The 20,652-nt window shown below is 48.7% G+C and overlaps 1 protein-coding gene across 1 annotated transcript in view; it reads right to left on the bottom strand.

The window, feature by feature from the left end:
* SLC14A2 (solute carrier family 14 member 2) overlaps positions 1-20,652 on the bottom strand; it is a 54,386-nt gene that overhangs the window by 3,892 nt on the left and 29,842 nt on the right. Inside the window, exons 11-19 of the mRNA XM_045065581.1 lie at positions 10,318-10,440; positions 8,201-8,283; positions 7,337-7,496; positions 6,437-6,626; positions 5,944-6,072; positions 4,901-5,093; positions 2,017-2,164; positions 1,223-1,357; positions 88-137 (exon numbers count right to left, since the gene is read on the bottom strand). Of these exons, the coding sequence (XP_044921516.1) occupies positions 88-137; positions 1,223-1,357; positions 2,017-2,164; positions 4,901-5,093; positions 5,944-6,072; positions 6,437-6,626; positions 7,337-7,496; positions 8,201-8,283; positions 10,318-10,440 (1,211 nt within the window). The remainder of the gene's footprint in view (positions 1-87; positions 138-1,222; positions 1,358-2,016; positions 2,165-4,900; positions 5,094-5,943; positions 6,073-6,436; positions 6,627-7,336; positions 7,497-8,200; positions 8,284-10,317; positions 10,441-20,652) is intronic.

Here is a 20,652-nt window from a genome sequence, read left to right as displayed (position 1 = left end):
GGCAGAGCTGGGGAAGGGCTTCTGGAGGAGGGTCTCGCACTGGCTTCAGGGAGTGTTGTGGCACATTGTCAGGCCACGTCGACTCACCACAGACAGCACATTGGCGAGGGCAGCGCCCAGGTAGGCCGCGAACAGTGCTGCAAAGAGAACCAAGAAACAGGCCAGTGATGAGCGGTATCTCGAGATTAGTCCATACATCCCCCCGCCAAGACATGGAGGTCATAAATTCTATCTCTCCAAAAAAAAAATGGAACTTGAATTAGGATTCTGTGACTTGACAGCTTTGAAATGTCTTCAATTCCAGGCAAATGTCAGCACAGCAAAAACGGCGGATGAACTTTGTTAGGAAGGGCCAGAATGGAGCCGTTATGGTTCTCTTGGGTCCCACCACCTTGCATTCTAGCAAAGGAGCATTTAGCAGCATAAACCATAGATGAAAATTGTACTCAACGGCCAAAGCACGTGGATTCCAGAACTCCCTGCTGGAATATTTCATCACAAGTCATTAACAGAATATGGATTTCCAGGGAGGAACAGCACCCTGAAAGCATGAGGAAGACCATGGAGGCCCACTGCCTCGTCTCCCAGGCTCCGCCTGCAGAGGGCACGGCCAGGCTGGCCAGCTGGGAAGAGCCTGGTACTGGTCAGAGGTGAAAATGCACCAGTGGAATTGGGCTTTGCTTCTAAAGCCTGTTTCTCAACTGAAAACATCCCAGTTGTCCCTAGGATATTAACAACAGCAGACTTTTATTAGAGAGTCACTGAGTACCCCTACCCTTCAGCATTCCTGAAACACAAGCATTATTTGAAGATCCCATGATCAGTGTTTGGGTGCTTAAGGTTAATTACCATAACTGATGTAAATCGCCTAATTCTATACATAAAGATTAATTTGTGGAAGTGTTGCTCTGTTGGTTAGCTTCAGTCACCAGCCAGGAGAGCAGCCATCACAGAGACAGCCCACGGACAGCAACCAAACAACCACCATCTCAAAATTCGGTCTTCATACTGGCTGAGCACTTGTGTTCCATGAAAATAATTTTTACTGAGTGAATCATTCAGCAACCATTCAAAAAACGTTTTATATAAAACCCTTTTACCAAGCAAACAATCCTCCCATTTATCTTTGGAGGAGCCACAGAATTTTCAGGGCAGCTTTCCCAGCAGGGACAGGCATGGGTAGGGCGTGCAAGGTGCAGAGGGGTGTGGTGGTGGTCCCTACCGCAGGCGATGGCCAGGACATGCGTCTGCCAGGTCAGGACGTAGAACATGCCTCCGATGGCGATGCAGGCCAGCGTGCTGTTGAAGCCACACAGGCCGAAGTAGATGGAGTCCAAGGGCGTTGCTATAGTGAGGGCTATGAGAGAAGACAGGCATTGGTGTTGCGTTTGGGGGGTGCATCTCATGGGGCTCACCTGCCGGCCCTGAAAACCACACAGAGCTCAAAGCCCGGACCAGCCATTCTCTTAGGCATTTGTAGAAAAGATCTTATTCAGTGAAAAAAATAACTAAAAGGAACAAACGGCCATCGGGCCACATGAGTGCTAGTGGTGAAGCTGTTATGGGTAGAAGAGAGCTTTCAGAATAAGGACTCTCTGCAGTGCTTCTAAGCGATCCAAAGAAGTTCTTGTAAAAAAAAGAGGGCTTTTCCTTCTTCACTGATATCTTAATGTTCTCTACTGGAGTATCATCCATCAAGATATGACGTAAGACACAAACATGCCTGGAATTGATTAACTTCTCTTAGGCTTTAAATTTATACTAAGGTATAAATGGCTAACCACCAAAGACTTTCTGTTCTCTGTTTGCTGGAGGGCGGCTTTTGCTCAGAGAAATATGAGGGCACTGGCACCCGAAGTGGGGATACAGGATATAATGAAAGGAGCAAAAGTTGGCAGGAATCAGCACAGGGCGGTGGGAGGGGACGGGTATTGAAGACGTGTCACCGTTGCCTTGGAGCTGACTCCAGATATTAACAACCTTATGGCTTTATCAAGGGGTAGTGGTGACACTAACCTGCTAACATCCCCACAGTGGAGCCGATGGCAGCATGCAAGCAAATGAGAGGTGACGAGATGAACAGTGCTATGAGGAAGATGCCTCCGGTCCAGGGGTTGTCGCAGCCGTAGACCTGGCCAATGCCTACAGGGATGGCTCTCAGAAGCTGCAGCGACAAAGATCACATGGGGTTGTAGGGTGAGACCAGAGACAGCTGGAATCTTGGCTGGAAAAGAGTTGTGCCAAAGCCTCTACATCAACATTTTACAACAGATTTCCAAGATACTTGTATCCAGATAGATGGGCTCTAGATGGAACACAAGCTTTTGTGTTTTAATCTGGAGTTCTTAAAGCAATAGGAGTTTATAGGATGTCAAGTTTCCTTTATTGAGGACACTTAAAATATTTAGAAACCTGACTGTAAGATACTGAACTTAAAATATTTAGAAACATGAGTGTAAGATACTGAAGCCCCAGTGAAGAGAAACTAGAAACTTAAAATGAGGGTCTTATCCATTACAAAATTAAGAGATGCCTGATCCAAGTTGGTGTTTAAAAACTCTCTTGTAACTTTAAAAAAAAAAAAACAACCTAAAATTATGACTAGAAGGTTGAATATGCTATGAAAAGTGGTTGTTCGTGTTTCTGAGAATAAGGTGTCTGGGCTGTGGTCACGTGAGTCCGGCCTGGGTGAGCAGCTGGCCACACAGGAGAGTCCCCGAGGGGGTACGATCATGGTCTCTGCTCTTCTGGTTGATAAGCCAATGCAGTGGTGGCCAACAGATGAATACCTGGCTGTGTGAGGCCTCCATGTAGCTCAGGGGAGTGGGGCCTATCTGGGGAGGTGAGGGACTGGCTGAGGCAGGGTCCATGGCCAGCGGACGCTTGCACATGTGCTCTTGAGTTCGAGAAAAGGATCCTGGGCAGGCAGCCTTCCCCAGCAACTGGGGTTGGGTCCCATGGTTTGGAAGGTTGGCCAAAGGCCCTTGAGTTCAGAGGGCGCATAGGGGAGGGGTCTCCTTGCAGGGCACATGGGTTTGTCTCGCCCGTTGGGCTGGGAGCTGAGAAGAAGCAGAGTCCTGGGCCAGGGAGTGCATGTATTCCAGGGAGACAGCTTTTCTCTCAGCCCATTGCCTTCCGGGGAGATGCTGCCCCTGGAGGTGTACAGAGATAGACAGACACTGCAGGAGCCTGGGGTTGGCCTAAGGGGCCCTCCAGATGCAATCTCCCATGACCCCAGGAACAGAGACCAAGGTAGGGGCTCCGGCATTACCATGCGGGTGTGGACGGCAGGTGGGACAGTTCAATACAGAGCCCGTGGTGTGGGGTGGTGTAGACCAGCTGGTGACACCATCCAGGGAGCCCTCTGGGAGCCAGAAAGCAGAGGAACTCACGGGGCTTCGACCCTGTTGGGAGTTTTAGACCCTCCTTCCGACATTAACTTGACTTCTTAACACTTAGGGCTCTCATGAGTGATCAGAAAGATAAAACACATTAGTCATTATCATAATCCATTTAATTGGCTAGAGAGTTACTTTTTAAAAGGCAACCACCAAAGACTGAATTTTTCTTTCCTGGACCTTTGGGGTTCTAAAGTATTTGTTCAAGATTCCTTAATTGTTTTTCATTTCTACAAAATGTCTGGATATATTTTTCATTGAAAATGTGGCATAAAGAATGTATAATGTGCTCGTCTTGACTTCTCTAGCACCATGGCCCCATAGCTAGTTAAAGAGATCGTGCCTTTAAAACTGATCGACAGGGTAAATACCAAGAAACAGGAGCCTATCGAGTAAATTGCCAACATTTTCTCACCTCTGGTTCATGAAGGTCCTCACACACACACACACACACAAATCAACAAGGTTGAGGCCAATGCGATTATTTCTTTTCCTAAATAACGTTTCTTAGTGCAAACGCAGGGCCTTTCTACCATGCTGTCGTCTACTATGAAATGCTTTGAGAAATGACGCTTTGTTATTTCTGAAAGTTCTTTCAACAAGCCCAAATGGCTTTGTGGTTAAATGACAGTAAGAAAGTTCCAAGGATGCCTGGGTGGCTCAGTGGTTAAGCCTTCAGCTCAGGTCATGATCCCAGGGTCCTGGGATCGGGTCCTGCATCAGGCTCCTTGCTCAGCCAGGAGCCTGCTCCTCCCTCTGCCTGCTCTGCCTGCTGCTTCCCCTGCTTGCGCTCTCTATCTCTGACAAATAAATAAGATCTTAAAAAAAGAAAAGTTTCAGAGCAAGCCCCCACCCGGGGGGGGGTAGTCTAGTATAATAGAAAACAGGGAGAACCTCAGCGAAAATGTGTCTTGTTAATTATCTTGGCTAACATGCAGTAGGCCAGCATTACATACAATATACTTGAAAACATGTGGAAAGCTCTGCTATCTAGACGTTTCTTCGTGGAGGAACACCTGGGCTTTACGGTGTCACCATGCTTCAGAGAGGGAATGCAATTCACGACAGAGATGTCGTTTGCCCACAGGTGGTCGTATGAGGTGTGTGTCTTTCATGATTCAGTGAGGCGGATGGAAAATATATAGCGTAAGCTGGAGAAAATGGGAGAAAAGCATCAGAAAGACTTTTTTGAGAAGGAAGAAGGAAAGGAGCCAGGTGTCATCGTCAGGGGGCCAGAGTGCTGAACTTGACTCTGCACTTCACTGATTGGCTGTGTGACCTCAGGCCTCGGTTTCTGCCTCTGTGCTAGGACCTGTGGGACCAGAAACAGTGCTGTTAGCTCTTATAGAGAGGAAGGAAAAGGACGGTGGCTGAAGAGAGACTGCACGTGAGCCCCTTACGCTGTGTGATTGTTAATAGCCATTCCCCGTGGAGGACCCGTAAAGGCCACTTGAATGTCGCCTTTGGACAGCTGCTGCCCTTCTGCCTTCCCCGACACCTACCAAGGGCACTTGGACCTCTGACCAGGTGATGTTGGGCGTGGAAGACGCAGGCTGCAGCAGCATCGTGGGGAAGAAGAGGTTGTAGTGGCCGGTGGCCGCCAGGTACAGGGTCACGGCGATGTTGAAGGGCAGCGTGAAGACCGGGAGGTCCCACTTGCTGAAGACGGTGCCCAGGGCACTGGAGAGGATGGGGCTGCGGCAGAAGCACAGGAGACTGTTCAGGAAGCTCCAGCTCTGACGCTAGGCCGAGCAGGAGCGCTTTCCTCAGGAAAAGCAGCCTGCCGGGTACGTTCTTGGAGCCCGGCCCGCCCTGCACACGTCTTCCCCGGCCTCCCTGGGCCTGGTGCACCGATAGGGTGGACAGGCTCAGCTTCAGAAAAAGGGCTTTCTGGGGCATTCTGGAGGAAGACCTAAGGCAGAGAGCCACAGAAGCTCCTTGAAAAGTCCTACAGCTCCACTTTCAGGCATGAGGAGAGTGAGGGAGTGGCAGGGAGTGGAACAGTAGTCCCCCCTTCCTTCTGTCAACAAATGTTTGCAGAGCAGCTGAGAGCACCGAGCCTCCTGGCCAGAGCGCCCCGTGGCTGATTTCTGGAGGTGAAGGGGAGCCGAGCCCTGGCTCTCTGAGGGCTCTGCCCAGTGCTCCTTCAGTCTACATAGGAGGCTGTCTTGCGCAGGTCAGGGGGTCCCAAGGATGGGGGAAAGCTGGGTAGGGGGCAGCAGAAGGAAGAAGAAGTTTTCTAGAGACTGACAGGAGGCTATGGTATGGCTCTTCACCTACATATGGGCCTCAGTTCCTTTCTCTGTGCTCTGGCTGAGTAGGACCAGAAACCCTTTTACATCTTAAAAAAAAGCAGAGTGAAGGATGGTGGGTATGGAGATATTGCCCACAGACCACCTAGCACAGTGCTGTCACTGTAGGACATGACTCATTATTTCCAATGGATGTTTCTGATATGCCAGCTAAGCCAACGCCCCCGTAAATTTGAGTTTAGACAGACAGGGAGCTGGGGTGAGAAGGTTGGCAGCCCCAGGAGCAAACTTACCACGACATGGACATCACGATGACGGGGAGCAGAAGCCACCAGTAATAGCTGCCTTTGTCTGAGAACACGGCCATCAACAGCCCCACCAGCACCCCGTTGTAGCCATGGAGTCCTGCCATGATGGCAGACCTAGGGGGACAGAGGAGGGCTGGTGGAGTGGGGTCTTCCCAGGGCCTCCGGGGGGGGGGGTACTGTCTCCTTGACTGCCCTTCTGACCCAGATTGTTCTCCACTGGGGCTCGTCTGCACACACCTCCCCACGGATGGCCCCCCTGGGAATGGGAAGGCAGGACATCAACCCTTCGGGTTCCCCTGGGCCATGTGGAGCTGTTACCGAGTAATGAGGGAGTGACTGTTGTCGGTTATGAGTGTCCGTAGTCTGAGGAGTTTCTGAGCTCGGAGGACAGCAGTGAGGGGATGGGAAGGTGGCACGGGGTCCCCGCAGGAAGTGACGTCTGACCTCATTCCCGGGCGCTCGGTGTCCCAGAACTTACCTGTCCTGGCTCAGGATGAGGGCTGTTAAAGTAGACACAACAGTGCCCAAGCAGCCCGAGATGGCCCACCAGGGGTTCTGGATGAAGAGGCCGAGCACGATGAGGATGCCGCTGAGGGGGTTGTTCACAAACATCACCTGGGACGTGCCCCGGAGGACCCAGTCGAGGAACTGGAACACTGGGGACTTGTCTGAAAGGCAGCCAGGGCAGGGAGTCAATGTTGGGGTGCATCGGGCCTGCACGGGACCTCGGTGGGTGGCTGGGGGGTGCGGGAAGTTTCGCTTCTGAAGTGGGTTCGCAGGGCGCCATGCCCTCCCGGGCCCTGCCACACAGGGGGGGTAAACCGAGAACCCAAGAGGGCATGTGAGGCCCAGAAAACTCTTCAGACCCATCGCCAGCTGGTTGTGGTCTTAATGTTGGTTTTCTCAAGGAGTGGGGGGATAAGGTACCCTGAGCTAGCTGTGCCCTGCGAGAATTTTCAAGGAGACCATCAGAAAATGCTCTTGTGGCACAGAGGGTGTCTAACCTGTGGGCTGGGCTCTGGGAGGCTTGTGAGAGAGAAGACTTAGTCCTCCCGAGAGCCATCCATAGGGTGGGCATTTTTAATTTAATTTTTTTTTAGAATGCCGATTCTAGAATCCCAGGCCTAAACTCCCAGTGGGATACGTGTGAGAGCACGGCCGCTTGGTTTGGAAATGAGGGCTCGCACGCTGACCCGTCCTCACATGCCAAGAGTCTGTGTGTCTGTGGTGACAACACCACTCTCATCCCAACAACACCCTCATCCCACAGACACGGCCTTTCCCTCAGTGTAATCTACCAAGGACCGTGTGCTTGGGGGGACGGTCGGAAGTGACACTCTAGGAGCAGGGTCACAGGCTTCGCTCGCAGGACCTCTACCTTTAAGCCCCTCGCCGCACTCCTTCATCTCCCCTGTGATGTAACTGAGGGCTCTGCTGACCCTCTTCCCGCTGGCAGCCATGTGGCTCTGAATCCAGGAGGTCTTGGACGTGTTCGCTTCCACCTTTATCTCAGCGCTGTCCTCCATGGTGTCCAGATCCTGTCCGGGGGCAAGACAAGGAGCTCTCCCACATCCTGTGCTTCCCACGCTTAGAAGCCACATCTGCGCTTGCTCAGGGACCGAGCTAACGTTTTCATTTGGTACTTAGTGAATCATCTCTGTGTTTCCATAGACAGGAATAACTTTTATTTTGTCTGATGTGTTACTGCATTGACTACGGGCAACAACCCTGCAGTACGAGACAGTATTTATCCTCATCCTAAGGATGAGGGCTTGATCATGGGTGGAACTTCAAGGTCAAGGTCAAACAGTAGAACTGATATTTAACCACAGATCTTTAGGCTTTTTCTTTCAACTATGACTACCCTTATACCACATTCTTTCCAGAAGAAATCATTCCCCCCACCCCACCAGCATGTCTCGTCTTCAAATTTTAACTGTCCATAAAATTAAACATGTAAAGATTCTGTGTTTGAAAATTGGCACCAGCTTGTTTCCTAAATTCTTGAATGCTAGATTTAGGGGAAGACAGATAATAACTAATTCAAATCAAAGGACTATGAAATTCTATAAAGTAGACTATGAAAAACAGGCACTTTTATCCCAGGTAATAATGTTTCTGGATATATGAATTCAAAAAAACTGCCTACGTCAGAGGGCATCTTTTCCAGATGTCTGCTCCCTAATCTGCCGCAGCCTCCGTGGCTCAGGACCCTGCCCGAATTGGGCCACTCGTGACTCACCAGCAGCTCGACCGTGGGCTTCCGATACTGATAGGGACAAGGATCTTTGGTTTGTTTCTCCTGGTGGTCGCCTTTTCCAAACACTGGAGTTGAAGGAAAGCACATAATCAATTAGGACACCTCTAACCTGGCACATTAGCAGCAAATTTCTTGCAGCTGAGTTGATATATTCAGTATTTCCTATTCCACTTGAGGAAGCCCAGAACTACTGTGTCTTGCAGCCGGAAGGACCCATTTGATTTTTTACTGGTCAAGAACCCATTTGGGTAAAAAATGTACATCTGCATGTAAACAGGACATTTTACAGGAATTTAGGGAATTCAGAGACTTGACTGACCTTTAGTTAGGAGCCTCTGATTTAGCTCAATCCCTCTATTTTTTAGATGAGGCAATAGTGCCTTGGCCGTGATCCCCAAATCTAGGGTTCTTTCCTGCACAAACTTGTAAGTGTAGAAAGAAATACTCCTAAAGTATTAAGTTGCCTGAACCAGGTAAGGGTTGGGTTTGAATCTATGACTCCAACTGGATGACCTCAGGCTCTGTGGTCTCTTTTTTTGTATGTATATCTGGGAATTTCTGGTATTTTAGCAGCAACTGCTGGCTGGATTAAATGATGTCCACGTCATGCCTTGAAACAGATTTTGGCATGTTCTTGTAATTCTAGAAAACTCTTGTAAAGTTGCCATAAACATATTTTTGTTATTACCAGATAATTTATTTTTAAAGATGACCAATTTTAGTAGGGTTTTAGGCATCTTAAAAGACCTTTGGAAGTTTTGGTCTTGGTGCTTTGGTTCCCTCTGGTGGTCATGTGTGAGGATGGCAGGCTGGGCTCTGAACTGGTATTTTTAGGCTGGATTGGGCCTTCCCACAGCATTCATGAGGTTTAACAGTACCAACGCACTAGAAGGACGGCACTGCGCTCCCATTTTTGAAGAGACAGGGGCTGCAAATACCTGTGTGATTGGGAAGCTACACAATGCAGGACAAATTAATTTTGGAAGCTTTGAAAGAAAGTGTAGAGCAAAGATCCCTCTAGATGCTGAAGCCAGTATGCATGGCGCCCCAGTGGACCCGCTGCTTGTGTGTGAAGCTTCCTGTGTCCCAAGCAGTCGTGCTCTCACACATATCCCACTGGGAGTTTAGGCCTGGGATTCTAGAATCGGCATTCTAAAAAACTGTTAACCTTTTGAGGAAAGCCTCACTTTCTTCTTGCCCTGCCGGTGACCTCTGACAAATACAAACCCCTGGGCCAGAGGGTCCCTTAGATGTCTCCATGTCCTCTCATGGATGTTTGTATGATGTTTTCCTACACCCCCAGGCCCGTTTCTCTGGGTTGGCCACTTTTGGTGAGAAACAAGGTTTAGATGAGCCGGAGCAAGAATTCAGGGCCACATCTTCTGGGAAGCATGGGGTGTGGTGAAAAGGACTCTCACTGGTCCTCCCTTACCTTGTCCCTTGCAGGCTGTGTGACTCTGGGAGAGGCGGTTCCCCTCTCTGAGACTCAAGGGGCAGAATGAGATTGCTCCTCTGCCCTGGCTCTTCACGTGGCTACTTTTGCCTCTGACTGGGGAGGACTCCTCGTACGTCCCTCCTCTGCCCGACTCCTGCCACGCTTCCCCCCCTTGCTTATTTTGGCTCCCTCATGGCCTGTGGGAGCCGCCTCCCTTCCATGGCTCTCCAGCTGTTTCCTTGGCCTTGACATCTTGACCACTGTGGGCGAGAAATTTCACCTCTAGTCTTGTAAGTGGACCAGTGGTTTGTGGGTTTGTGGTTTGACAAAAATTAGAATCTCATGGGGGGCTTTGGAATACCCTTATGCCTATCCAGGCTGCCCCTCAGATGAATTAGATTAGTGTCTCCAAGGATGGGACACAGGTGATTCCAATATGCAGTCAAATTAGAGACCTCCTGAGTTGGCTGCTTGTCCCAGTTCCAGCATCATGCCCCCCCAACCAGGCCATGGCTACGGTCAGAGGTTGGGTGTGATAAGAATGAGCCTGGCTCTTGTGGCTCTCCCTAACACCCTAGGAAGTAGGTACTGTAGGTACTGCTACTGTCCCCATCTAGAGATGAGTAAATTGAGGACCTGGGAGCGAAGGGAAGGCAGCACCCACCTTTGCTCCTCCTCCGAATGGACGACCACTCAATGTGGAACACACTCCTGGGCTTGGGGGGCCCGGCCTCTGAGCCCTCATGGGCCTTGGGGCTTGCTGTGGCTGGCTGCTCCCTACCGCCACCTAGCCAGGGGCAGAGCAAGACAGGTTAGTGCCTGCCCAGGTGCGCACCCGCTGAGAGCCAAGCAGGCGGAGTGGGGAAAAGTCACAAGCAGAAGCTGGAAAGGCGGGAGCTGCAGCTCTGAAGTAGCAGGTGGGAATCGCATTTGTGTCTGTGTCAAGCCTCCAGTTTCCCCATCCCCCACCACCTCGCTACTGGTAAAGCTTGCACTTCCTTTCCCCCCAGAAACTGTCACAGACACGTATACATGTTAAGAGAAAGATGAGCCCTATTTCTCCAGCAGAGAACTACTCGAAGACCTACTTGGCTGGCCCTGGCCAGTGTGGATGGCGGACCCTCGTTGGCCGCCGTTCCTGTGCATCAGCCTGTGCCCTGTCCTCCGTTTGGGGCAGGGAGTGTGTGTGCTGGGAGTCCTCGATGCTGGCTGCACCTTAGAACCACTGGGTATGTTAAAAGATGCCCGAACCCTATCCCAGACGAATTAAAAACATACAAGTTTTTAAATGCCCATCATGTTTAAAAGATGGCTCTGACATGCACCTTGGGCTGAGACCCACTGGCCCAGGTTCTTCCCACTCAAGATGTGGCCCCGGGACTGGGGGCACCAGGCTCATCTGAGAGCGTGTCACCAATGCAGAGTCTCAGGTTCCAGCCAGGCCAACGGAATCGGAGCTTGTATTTCAACCAGATTCCCCCAGGGCATGTTACTGTTTGAGTGTCCCCCATCTATAGAGGTAAGGGTCCTCCTGGGGCTATGATCAGCTACAGTAAGCTCTCTGCTGGCCTTTATTATTTCAGATTTCCACACATGGGGAGAGCACGGCACATATCCCTCGGGACAGGGTTTCTCAAGGCAGGGCCCGAGAATGACGGTATCCAGTCATCTTGGTGCTTCCCTGCAGTGCGCGATCCCGTGTTCACCCCATGTCGATCCCGTGTTCACCCCATGTCGTGATGGTCCCTCAGGTACGCAGGTTTAACACTTCCTGCTCAGGGCTCTGGTGTACTCCGGAGCTTGAGGATCTAGCGGCTGCCTGGAACCATGGATAGGAATTACACTTGGGCATTGCTACCTGCACGAACTAGAAAACTGAGGTTCAGAATAGTTTCTGAAGCTTCCTAGATCCTGCCTGTGCAGTGGGCACTGGGCCGTAACTCCCTCGGCTGGAGGACCTCCCTGATCCCGAGCTTCAGAGACACCTGGAACATCAGCCTGCCCGCATACAGCCCTGCAGATGGGTTTTGTGCCGGGGACAGGGACTGAGAGGGTGGCACTCATCGTCCGACCCGGCGGGATATTCTGAGGGAACGCCAGTCTCAAGCGCTCTTCCGCCAGCTGGAAGGGCACCTCTGCTGGCCCGTCGCTTCTCGTTTCTCACACGCCGAGTGTCAGCTGCCCCAGCCACCCCTGGGCAGAGCGACATTCTGACGTTAGCCTCCTAGACTGAGAACTGCACAGAACTCCAAGATCACAGTCTACCTCCTGTGTCCTGAGAAATCAACTGAGTCACACGGCTTAGGAATCATGGCACAGCTGGGACTTGCTCCCAGGTCTCCTGACACCTGATTTGAGGCTCTGGAAATGGTGGCAGGAGGACTGGCTGTCCTTTCATGCTCTGGCCCATCACTGTTAGCTTCCCAGATGGGCTCCCTGCTCCGGGCCCGGGAAAGTGGGGGCATGGCCCATATTACTGTGTGTTCCTTGGGTCGATGTCCCAGCCGCAAAAAGCAAAAGCAAAAAGTATTTTTCTTTCCCTTGAACACTTTTTTGGAGGTGGCATCAAAGAGGGTCTGACATGGGGTCGGTCCCAGCTCTCCCGTGGGTATGACTGAAGTGGCCTCACCCGACATGCTGGGCCAAGAGTTGAGAAGGAAAAGTGGTAACAGCTGCTACCAAGGACACGAAATAAATTCACAAATTTCCCGTTTTTGAAAATACTTAAAGCAAGGATGCTAGCCATTTACGGCTACCTTTGGGACAGATTCTTAAGACTTTCCTAATGGAGAAAAGGCGATTTCAAGACTATCATGAACACATCTGTCAAATGTTCTAGAAATAAATATTCCACTGGTGTGGTGGGGAAAAAAGAAAGCGGCAGTAACTCTGGCCAGGAACCAGAGTCACTCATTTCCGCAGGCTGTTTTCACTGCCAGGCACGGCTCTCAGAAAGAAATACACAGACCCCCATCGGCAGCCCTTGCAAACTCAATCTACAGAATGATGGTGGATATTTTGGAGGGATACCCTCTATTTCTTCCTCATCTGGTTATGAAGATGAGGCAATGCTTGCAAAAGGCTCTGGAAAACAATTTTGCCAGGCTCACATGTCAGATCCCTTTCCAGAGAGGCCACTGCCCTCGGATGGCACATGGCCCTCCGCAGCAAGCAGGAGGGCTCACTGTCCCAGTGCACAACTGCCTGCACTGACTCTAAGCGCACCAAGTGTCAATTACGTGTTCTTGTCTGTCACCTTCACAGGACGGTGAGGCCCTTGGCAGCCCGGGTTATACCCCATTATCTTGGCTTCCCCAGCACCCAGCATAAGCCTGGTATTCTGTAGGCACTCAGAAGTATTTGCTGAATAAATTAATGAGGAATAATTATACTACACACTTTCGTTTCTGAATGGTATAAGGAACAGTCATTGGCTATTTCAGGGTCTGAGCTATTTTTAAGAATAATACATCTCATTGTCGTTAAATCCTTGATAAATATTGACATAAAGGTGAGAGCCTTTCATTGGTTGACAAAGGTAATGGCTGAGTCGAGTAGGGTTTTGCAGTTCACAGGATAAGAGCTGATTATTTTCAGGGGCACTTGGATAAAAGAAAGGGAGTTTACAGATGGTGATACAATGCTGGGCCATCTGTGACCGACCAACCAGAAACCCAGGAATCCTGCAAGAGTGGCTGGGAGAACTCAGTTAATGAGACAGAAGAAAACAGACCACTGAAGACAGAGATCTTGCTCCATGGGCTACGGGAACTACATATTACAAGGTCTGTTCTGTGTGGCCACTAATCCCTAAGCACTTTGGAGGTGGGGCTGGGTGTTCTACAGTCCAAGAGTAATTTTGTTCATTATAACTTAATTCCTTGGTTTCCTTGAACTTCTCTCCCCCTAACATCATGGCACACCTGGAAAACAGTGTGTGGCATGGTGCAGTGAACAGGTAATGTTGTTTATGGCCAGAGTGCCTGCTCCCATGGAGTTAGGGCCCACCAGGCCCACCTGGCTCCTTAGAACGCCAGTGAGGGCTCTGTGGGTCCAGCTTGGAGTGCGCTGTGGCCCATCGTTGGAAAGGCTCTGTCCTTGGTAACCCATGGGTAGACTTAATGGCTGAGGAACTCCTTGGCCTGCCTGCATGGTGTAGGAGTCATGACTCTCCTTCTCTGATGAGCCTTATTAAGTAACCCAATGCATGTGGCTTCCCACTGCCATTTCAGGGGCATGGTCCCTGCTGTTGAGGACTGCCACCACCCTGTGTTTTTAAAGGCAGGGGTCCAGCGCCTTTCTTCCCACTGACTCACAGAAAGAAAGCCCAGTTACAAGGCACAGTATCTGCTCAGAAATGCAGCTCCGGGAGAATTGGGTCCCCTCGTACTCCTGCCTCTTCTGAGGTCAAACATACAGAAATAGTCAACTGTTCAAATCCCAGGGGTTAAAATAGATTTTGTAGAGGGTCCCACCTGCCAAATACAATTTTGAAACCTAGTCCATTTTCTTTGAAAGGAACTAAACCAAACCATGTATGACATCGTTCAGAAGAGGAAAACTGACCTAGTCCATCTTACTGAAAATCATTCTTTACTTGGACAGGCCCATGCTTAAATCCTTTCTGAAAGCTGTCTTTCTCAGGTTTGGAACAGATGTTACTGTCTCTTGCAGGTGGTTCAATGCCATCCATACACCGCTTGCAACGTCCAACATACGGAGCATCTGGAACCCACTATTAAGACCCATTTGTCATCCCCAAAAGAGTTGTATTCCCCAAACCCCACTCCAAACCTACTTGTGTATCATTACATTTGTGACACCCAATAAAAGAGTCATCCCCAAAAGAGTTGTCTTCCCCAAACCCCACTCCAAACCTACTTGTGTATCATTACATTTGTGACACCCAATAAAAGGCCAAGGAAAGTTCTGGGCCATTGTACACCAGCTCCTTCTCTGGTAGCATATTTCCATATTCCCTTTCCCTACATCCTCTTCCCTGCCCCCTTCCTCTCGATTATCTATGGCGAACATAGCTAATTAGTGATAGCCGTCTCTCCCAGTAAGTTCCCAAACAGCCTCAGACTCCTTCTTAACCCACTGCTCAGACAACCAAAACTAATTAGGTAGAGTTAGCATTTGAAAGTACACTTGAAAGTATCCCACCCTCTAGCCTTAAAGGAAGGTGTAGCCACTGTATACTTTGAGAGAAGGGATGTATCAAGGCCAAGGTGTAGCTTTCCAGCAGACACCAGGCCACAGGAACTTCAACCTCATGGGATAGCCTTTTCTCAGCAAGTTCACCAAAGATCCTTTGGTGCCAGTTTTGGAGGAGATCACATATCACTCAAGGTTATCCAAGATCACATACCATTAAAGGTCGTTCTCTGATCAGATAACTTCAATATCCTGGAATGTTCCAGAAACATCTACTCTCTGTAGCTACACAGAATCTGTCTACAGTAATCCAAGTTGGCTGTGTAAGAGAGGGGCGCCGAAGAGAAAGGTTGTTAAGCTGGTAGGTTAAGATGTTTGTAGATGCTCAGATAGTTTGGTTCTACTGGCACGTCTGAGGAAGGGGTTCAGGACCTGAGAGGAAAGGCGAAGATGCCTGGACCAGGTACCTCCACCTTGAAAGCAGCAGGTAATGATCCCTAGGAAGAAAGTTTTCAAATTCACTGCATTAGCCTCCCACAGGTCAACTCCACATGGTGCTGCCTTGGGAGCCATCCTGATGTCAGAGTTGTGGGTTACAAAGTTGTGGAAAGGATGACAAATAGTGTGAAGATTGACCCAGAGAACAGCTAGCATGGTAAGGGGATTTGAGGGCTGATGGATTAAGTTGGTTCCATCACCAGGTGAACAAGAAGAGCTCAGAGCTGTAAGTTAGGACCCCTGGACTTATGTCCAGGCTCTTTTATCACCTGGACAAGTCTTTGGACAAACCATGGCTTCCTTATCTACATGGAAAGGGCTTTGAACTGTATCTATTTAAGATACTGTATCTATTTATTTGGATCTATTTAAGATGTATCTATTTAAGGTTAGATATTATGATAGAGATATAGATAGATATAACATATTAAGATACATTAAAATGTATCTATTTAAGAACCGTATATATTTACGATAAGCTCTTCCAACTAGAAGCTTCCAGAATCTAAATTCTCTTTGGAGTTCTTAGTAATGCTCCCTGTTTTAGGATGAGCTTCCCCAGACACCACAGTGCAGCAGAAGAAACAGAAAAATATCAGCCTTTCTTTTTTTTTTCTCTTCCTCTGAAAAGTCAGATGGTCCATTGGCTGCGGGGAGTGAGGGGGCTCTGTGGTTCAAGTCTCCCCCGCAAGACCTCTTACCTGGGTTCCTTCTGACTTCCTGGAGGAAATCCACAGGGCTGGCTGGAGGAATCTAGATCATCGGGATGTAGGAAGAAGCTTCTTTCCAATTAGGTGGTGTTTCTGGTCCTCAACTCTGGATGTTGGACTGATCCCTAATCCCAAAGCCCTTCACTTCTTGGAGCTGTCCTGTCCATCTTCTTGCTGTAGGTTCACTTTGCATTCCCTGCCCCTATGCCTGGCACACGTCTTCCAGTTGAGAAAGGGTATCATGGAGGAAGAGGGAGAGGAAAGGCATATGTTCTTTCTGCAGCTTGTTCTCACTCTGGCCTTCCTGACAGAAGATTCTTTCTACACTCCCTGAGGAAGACTGGCTCTGGCTACCATGGTTCCCCCACCTGGTTTGATCAGCAGGTTCCCTTTAAAGGGCCAGAGCCAGAGATCCTGTAGTAGGAGCTTCCCTGTCCTCCCTCAGCTACTCTTCTCATTAGAAATTCGCTCCAGCACTTGCCTTTAAAGCATCATCTAAGTGTTGTCTCCTCAGGGGGCCAATTTGCCTTTCAACCTCAATAAACTCCCTTAATTCCCTATACACACAGGGCACAGACTGGGGAACCCTTTTGCCATCTCCAAGGAAATTTCTGCACAGCCTGATACTAGATGTTGTCTTTCTGGTTCTGTGGAAATTTTCAGACCTTTCCTCCTTCTCACTTATGCTGACAGGGGTCCTGAGGACTCACCACTGGATCCTCTCTGAGCAAGAAGGGCATGACCTAACCACTGCCTACAGAAAGGACTTGAGGTCTATATATTAAGAAAGGCGACCCTCCCATATCTCATGGGGCTGTGGGGTCCGGTGGGCTGGACCAGTTTTGGGGGGGCAATCTAAACATGTTTTGTTTGGCTTTGTGGTATGAGGGGTCAAGCATCACTCCCCCGCCTCCAGTCCATCCCAGGTTTGTGTACTTTCCCCCATACACACATGCATGCACACATACACATCACACACTCATTGATGGGGTGTGAGGCAGCCTACCCAGGTTTACAAACAAAACCTCATATTGAGGAAATAAGCTACACCTGAGTAGACAATCTCCCTACTGACGTCAAAGGCCCCCTTCCTACCATGCCAGGTGTTTCAGAACTGCCAAAGAGGGGACCTGATCACAGAGATCCCTCTGAAGAAGGAAAGCAAACAACCAGGGGAGGAGCTGGGGGGCCCCACATTCCAGGGACAGGTGGAGCTGAGTAGAGATCAGTCCCCTGCACAGGGTCCTTACTTTGGTATTGCTAGTTCAGGGCCCATGGATGTCTGCCAACCACACTTTTCCTTGTCCCCCAGCAGGCAGCTCTTAGGTCAGTTCTGCATGCCCTACCCCTTACCCTCTTGCCCTGGTCTTTCCTGAGGGTTCCTGAACTTCTTGCAGTGTGTTTCCTCCAGCCCCCAATCATCCATCTTCCCTGGAAGTGACAAGAAAGATGCCATCATGGAACCAGTTCGAAAAGACTGGAAATAAGTCTCCCTGACAAGTTCATATGCAGCCCAGGAGCCAAAGTAGACAAGTAGAGTGTCTTTGGTACACACCAAGGGTGGGGCAAGCACGTGTTGTCCTGGAAGAGAGAAGATCAAGATGGAATCGTGTCCCAGGTGAGTCTCACTGAAGGCTGCAGCTCATATAACAATGGCTCCCCAAGACCTTGGTCTATGCCTACAGATTATTTCCTTGAAGGCTCAGTCAGAATTCACTTCAGAAATGAGTTTTATTCACAGCCTCCTGGTTCCCTTCAACTTCACATTACCAGTCTTATAGAAGCAGGAGGGCTGCATTGACCACTGGGGAGGTGAGATTTCTCCAGAATTGGTCAGAGTTCAGGTGGAGTAAGTGCATGCTGGGCTAGATGTTCTCCAAAGAGCTATGGCGTCCTTTACTTCTGTTCCAGCAGCCTGATCAGCGGTATGAGGGGGCTGAGGACCCCTATTTATCAATTTATAGGGGGCAACAAACACTTTTCCAGCAATCCCTCATCTCCCTCCTTGGGGCCTTGCAATTTTAGTTTCATTAGGGACAGAAGTGTTCCCTATGGGTTCTTCTATCTTCTCTGAATGGCAAGAGGTGTGAAAAGCCAGGCAAGGAAAAAAAAAAAAAAACTCACATAAAAAGTGAATGCTTTTCAAGTTGCCAAATGAGAATGTGGTTTATTGAGTAGAAATCACACCCTCACTGAAACTGCCAACTCCTACCTAGTTTAGATTATAGTTGTCCCCAGACCCTCACAACCTTTACGACCCAAGGAAACAAAGCTTGGACTCATGTAAGAAGCACAAACAAACTGGGGCACATGGGTTTAATGTAACCAAAAATACAGGCCATGAAGGTTTGAGTTTCCAAATGGGCAGATCTTAAGAAAACTGACCCAAAGAAGAACTCCCTGAGAGGGGAGAGTGATAGAGGAGAGCCGTTCAAAGACAAGGCATGGTTGAGTGATGTTGGCACCTCAGGCTGCATCTTGTGTGGAAAGGGATGTTGAAAATTTTGGCAAACTGTAGGAAAAGCTGTAAAGGCAAGAGTGGTATGCTCTTACTACATTTGATCTCCATGTTATTAACTTTTTGCCACTTCTGTGATGCCTCCTTCCCATTCCTCCGTAGGGATTCAGGGCCAGAGTATCAGTGAAACTAATGTTGGAAGAGAGAGGCTTGCTGGTCAGCTGGTCTACCCCCGGCCACAGCGAGCATTCCCAGCAGGCCTCTAGCCCTGGTCCCTGCACTGTTAGAACAGGGGACTCAGGGTCTCACAGGACTACTTCTCAGTCAACTTCCATTCTAGAAATGTGCTCTTCTCCACGGATTCCAAGTCTACCTGCTTATCAGTCCCACTTAGTTACTCTTGCTCTATCCTCCGAAGTACTACTGAGTAAGCTGACTTCTTCCACATGCTTACTCCACACAGCAGACAGCATTTACGGCTACCTTTCTTTCTTCAAGCCAAATATAACAGTGTCATCATCTTTCCTGATGAAACAAGGGGCTTCAGACCTCATTCACCCAGCTTGGCCTCACCTAGCATTTCCTCCATTGCCAAAGACTCTTTCAAGGTATGCTACCCATTTTTTTTTTCTCTTTGTACTTTCCCCTCCTTTTTTATCTAACCTATTCTCAGAAATGACTCCTACAACTTAAGATGCAAATGATTGATCATGCTTACTGTGTTACCTTCCCAGCGCTGTTTACATTTTAACAGGTTCAAAGCCTTGAACTGAAAGGATGGCTGGGAATGTTTGGGTATCAGGTAACACATTTTAACAGGTTCAAAGCCTTGAACTGAAAGGATGGCTGGGAATGTTTGGGTATCAGGTAACGGCAAGATAGAGGATAAGAGACGAGGTACAGAAATCTTCCTGGGACCCTTAATGTCATGCTTGATACTTTTCCTAAACTGAAGACCAATCCAACCAGATAATTCACTCAAAATAATGAAACTGTGAACTTCCATGGTTCAGGCAATCTGTGCTGTTACCCCCTTCTTCACCTCAGGTGAGACTACTGGCCAGATGAATTCCCATAAAATGAATTCCTTGAAGGCAGAAACTAAGCTGATTCTTTCCTGGCCAAGCAGCGTCCTGAGTAACATGTTAACAGTTCCTCATACATGTCTTCTAGATGAATGAGTGAATGACGTCAGACAATAAGGCAAAGTTTCCAAGGGGCTGGCTCATGAAAATTGGCAAGTGGCCTTGGGCACAACAAAAGAATAATATAAACAGACATGGAGATTCAAGATTCAAAATCCCAAAGATTTTCTGAAATGAAACACATGATTTTTGAACTAAGAAATTCAAGTCATTTCTTGAATTGAAGAAAAGAAAGGTTACTGTTGGGATCTGAATTGGTGGCCTGGAAGATCAAATGGAGGAAGTATCTTAAAGCAAAGCAAAAATACAAATGGTAAAAATTGTGAAGGAAGCAAGCAACTTGGAGCAGAGGTCGAGGAGACTGAGTATGTGGATAACAGGCATTCCAGAGACAGAAGAAGGACAAGATGGAGGGAGAACCAAATGTTAGAAGAAAAGCTACTGAGCTGAAGAAAAACTTGAGTTTGCAGACTGAAAGGCAGGTCTGCTGAGACAAGACACACATTTAGGCTTGACTTAATAAAATTCCTGAAATCCACTGGAGAACATCTTATGATCTCTTAGAAAGAAAGAATATGCTATTTATAAAGGAAAAAGAATGAGATTGACATCAGTAATTTGTAACACCTGGAAGCCAGAGAATGGAAGGACAATGACTACAAACAGCTGAGGGAAAGTCTGTGGCCCAGGGATACTCCCCTGGCCAAAATGTCACTAACTTGCAAGGGAGAAACTTTGTGGATGTTCAGAGTCAGAGAGCATGTCCCCCATATTCTGTCATATAGTATTTGAACAAAATACTCAATACTCAAACAGGAATCTAAACAAGTACTAAATGAATCAGAACAAAGACCATGAAATAAGGGAAGGTGAAGAATAAAGGAATGGTGATGAAAGGTAACACGTCCACTCTACATAGTAAACTCCAAATGAACAATGATAGAATTACCAGGAATCTGGGGCACAGGGGCCGCATAAGGATTTTGGCAAAAAAATAAGAGGCAAGGGGAAAAAAATTAAAAAATGATAAA

Source organism: Mustela putorius, unplaced genomic scaffold, assembly GCF_011764305.1.
Source record: "Mustela putorius furo isolate JIRA1106 unplaced genomic scaffold, ASM1176430v1.1 tig00003858_pilon_pilon_pilon, whole genome shotgun sequence".
Lineage (NCBI taxonomy): Eukaryota > Metazoa > Chordata > Mammalia > Carnivora > Mustelidae > Mustela > Mustela putorius.
Note: the sequence above shows the minus strand (reverse complement) of the source record. Positions and strands in the feature narration are given on the sequence as shown.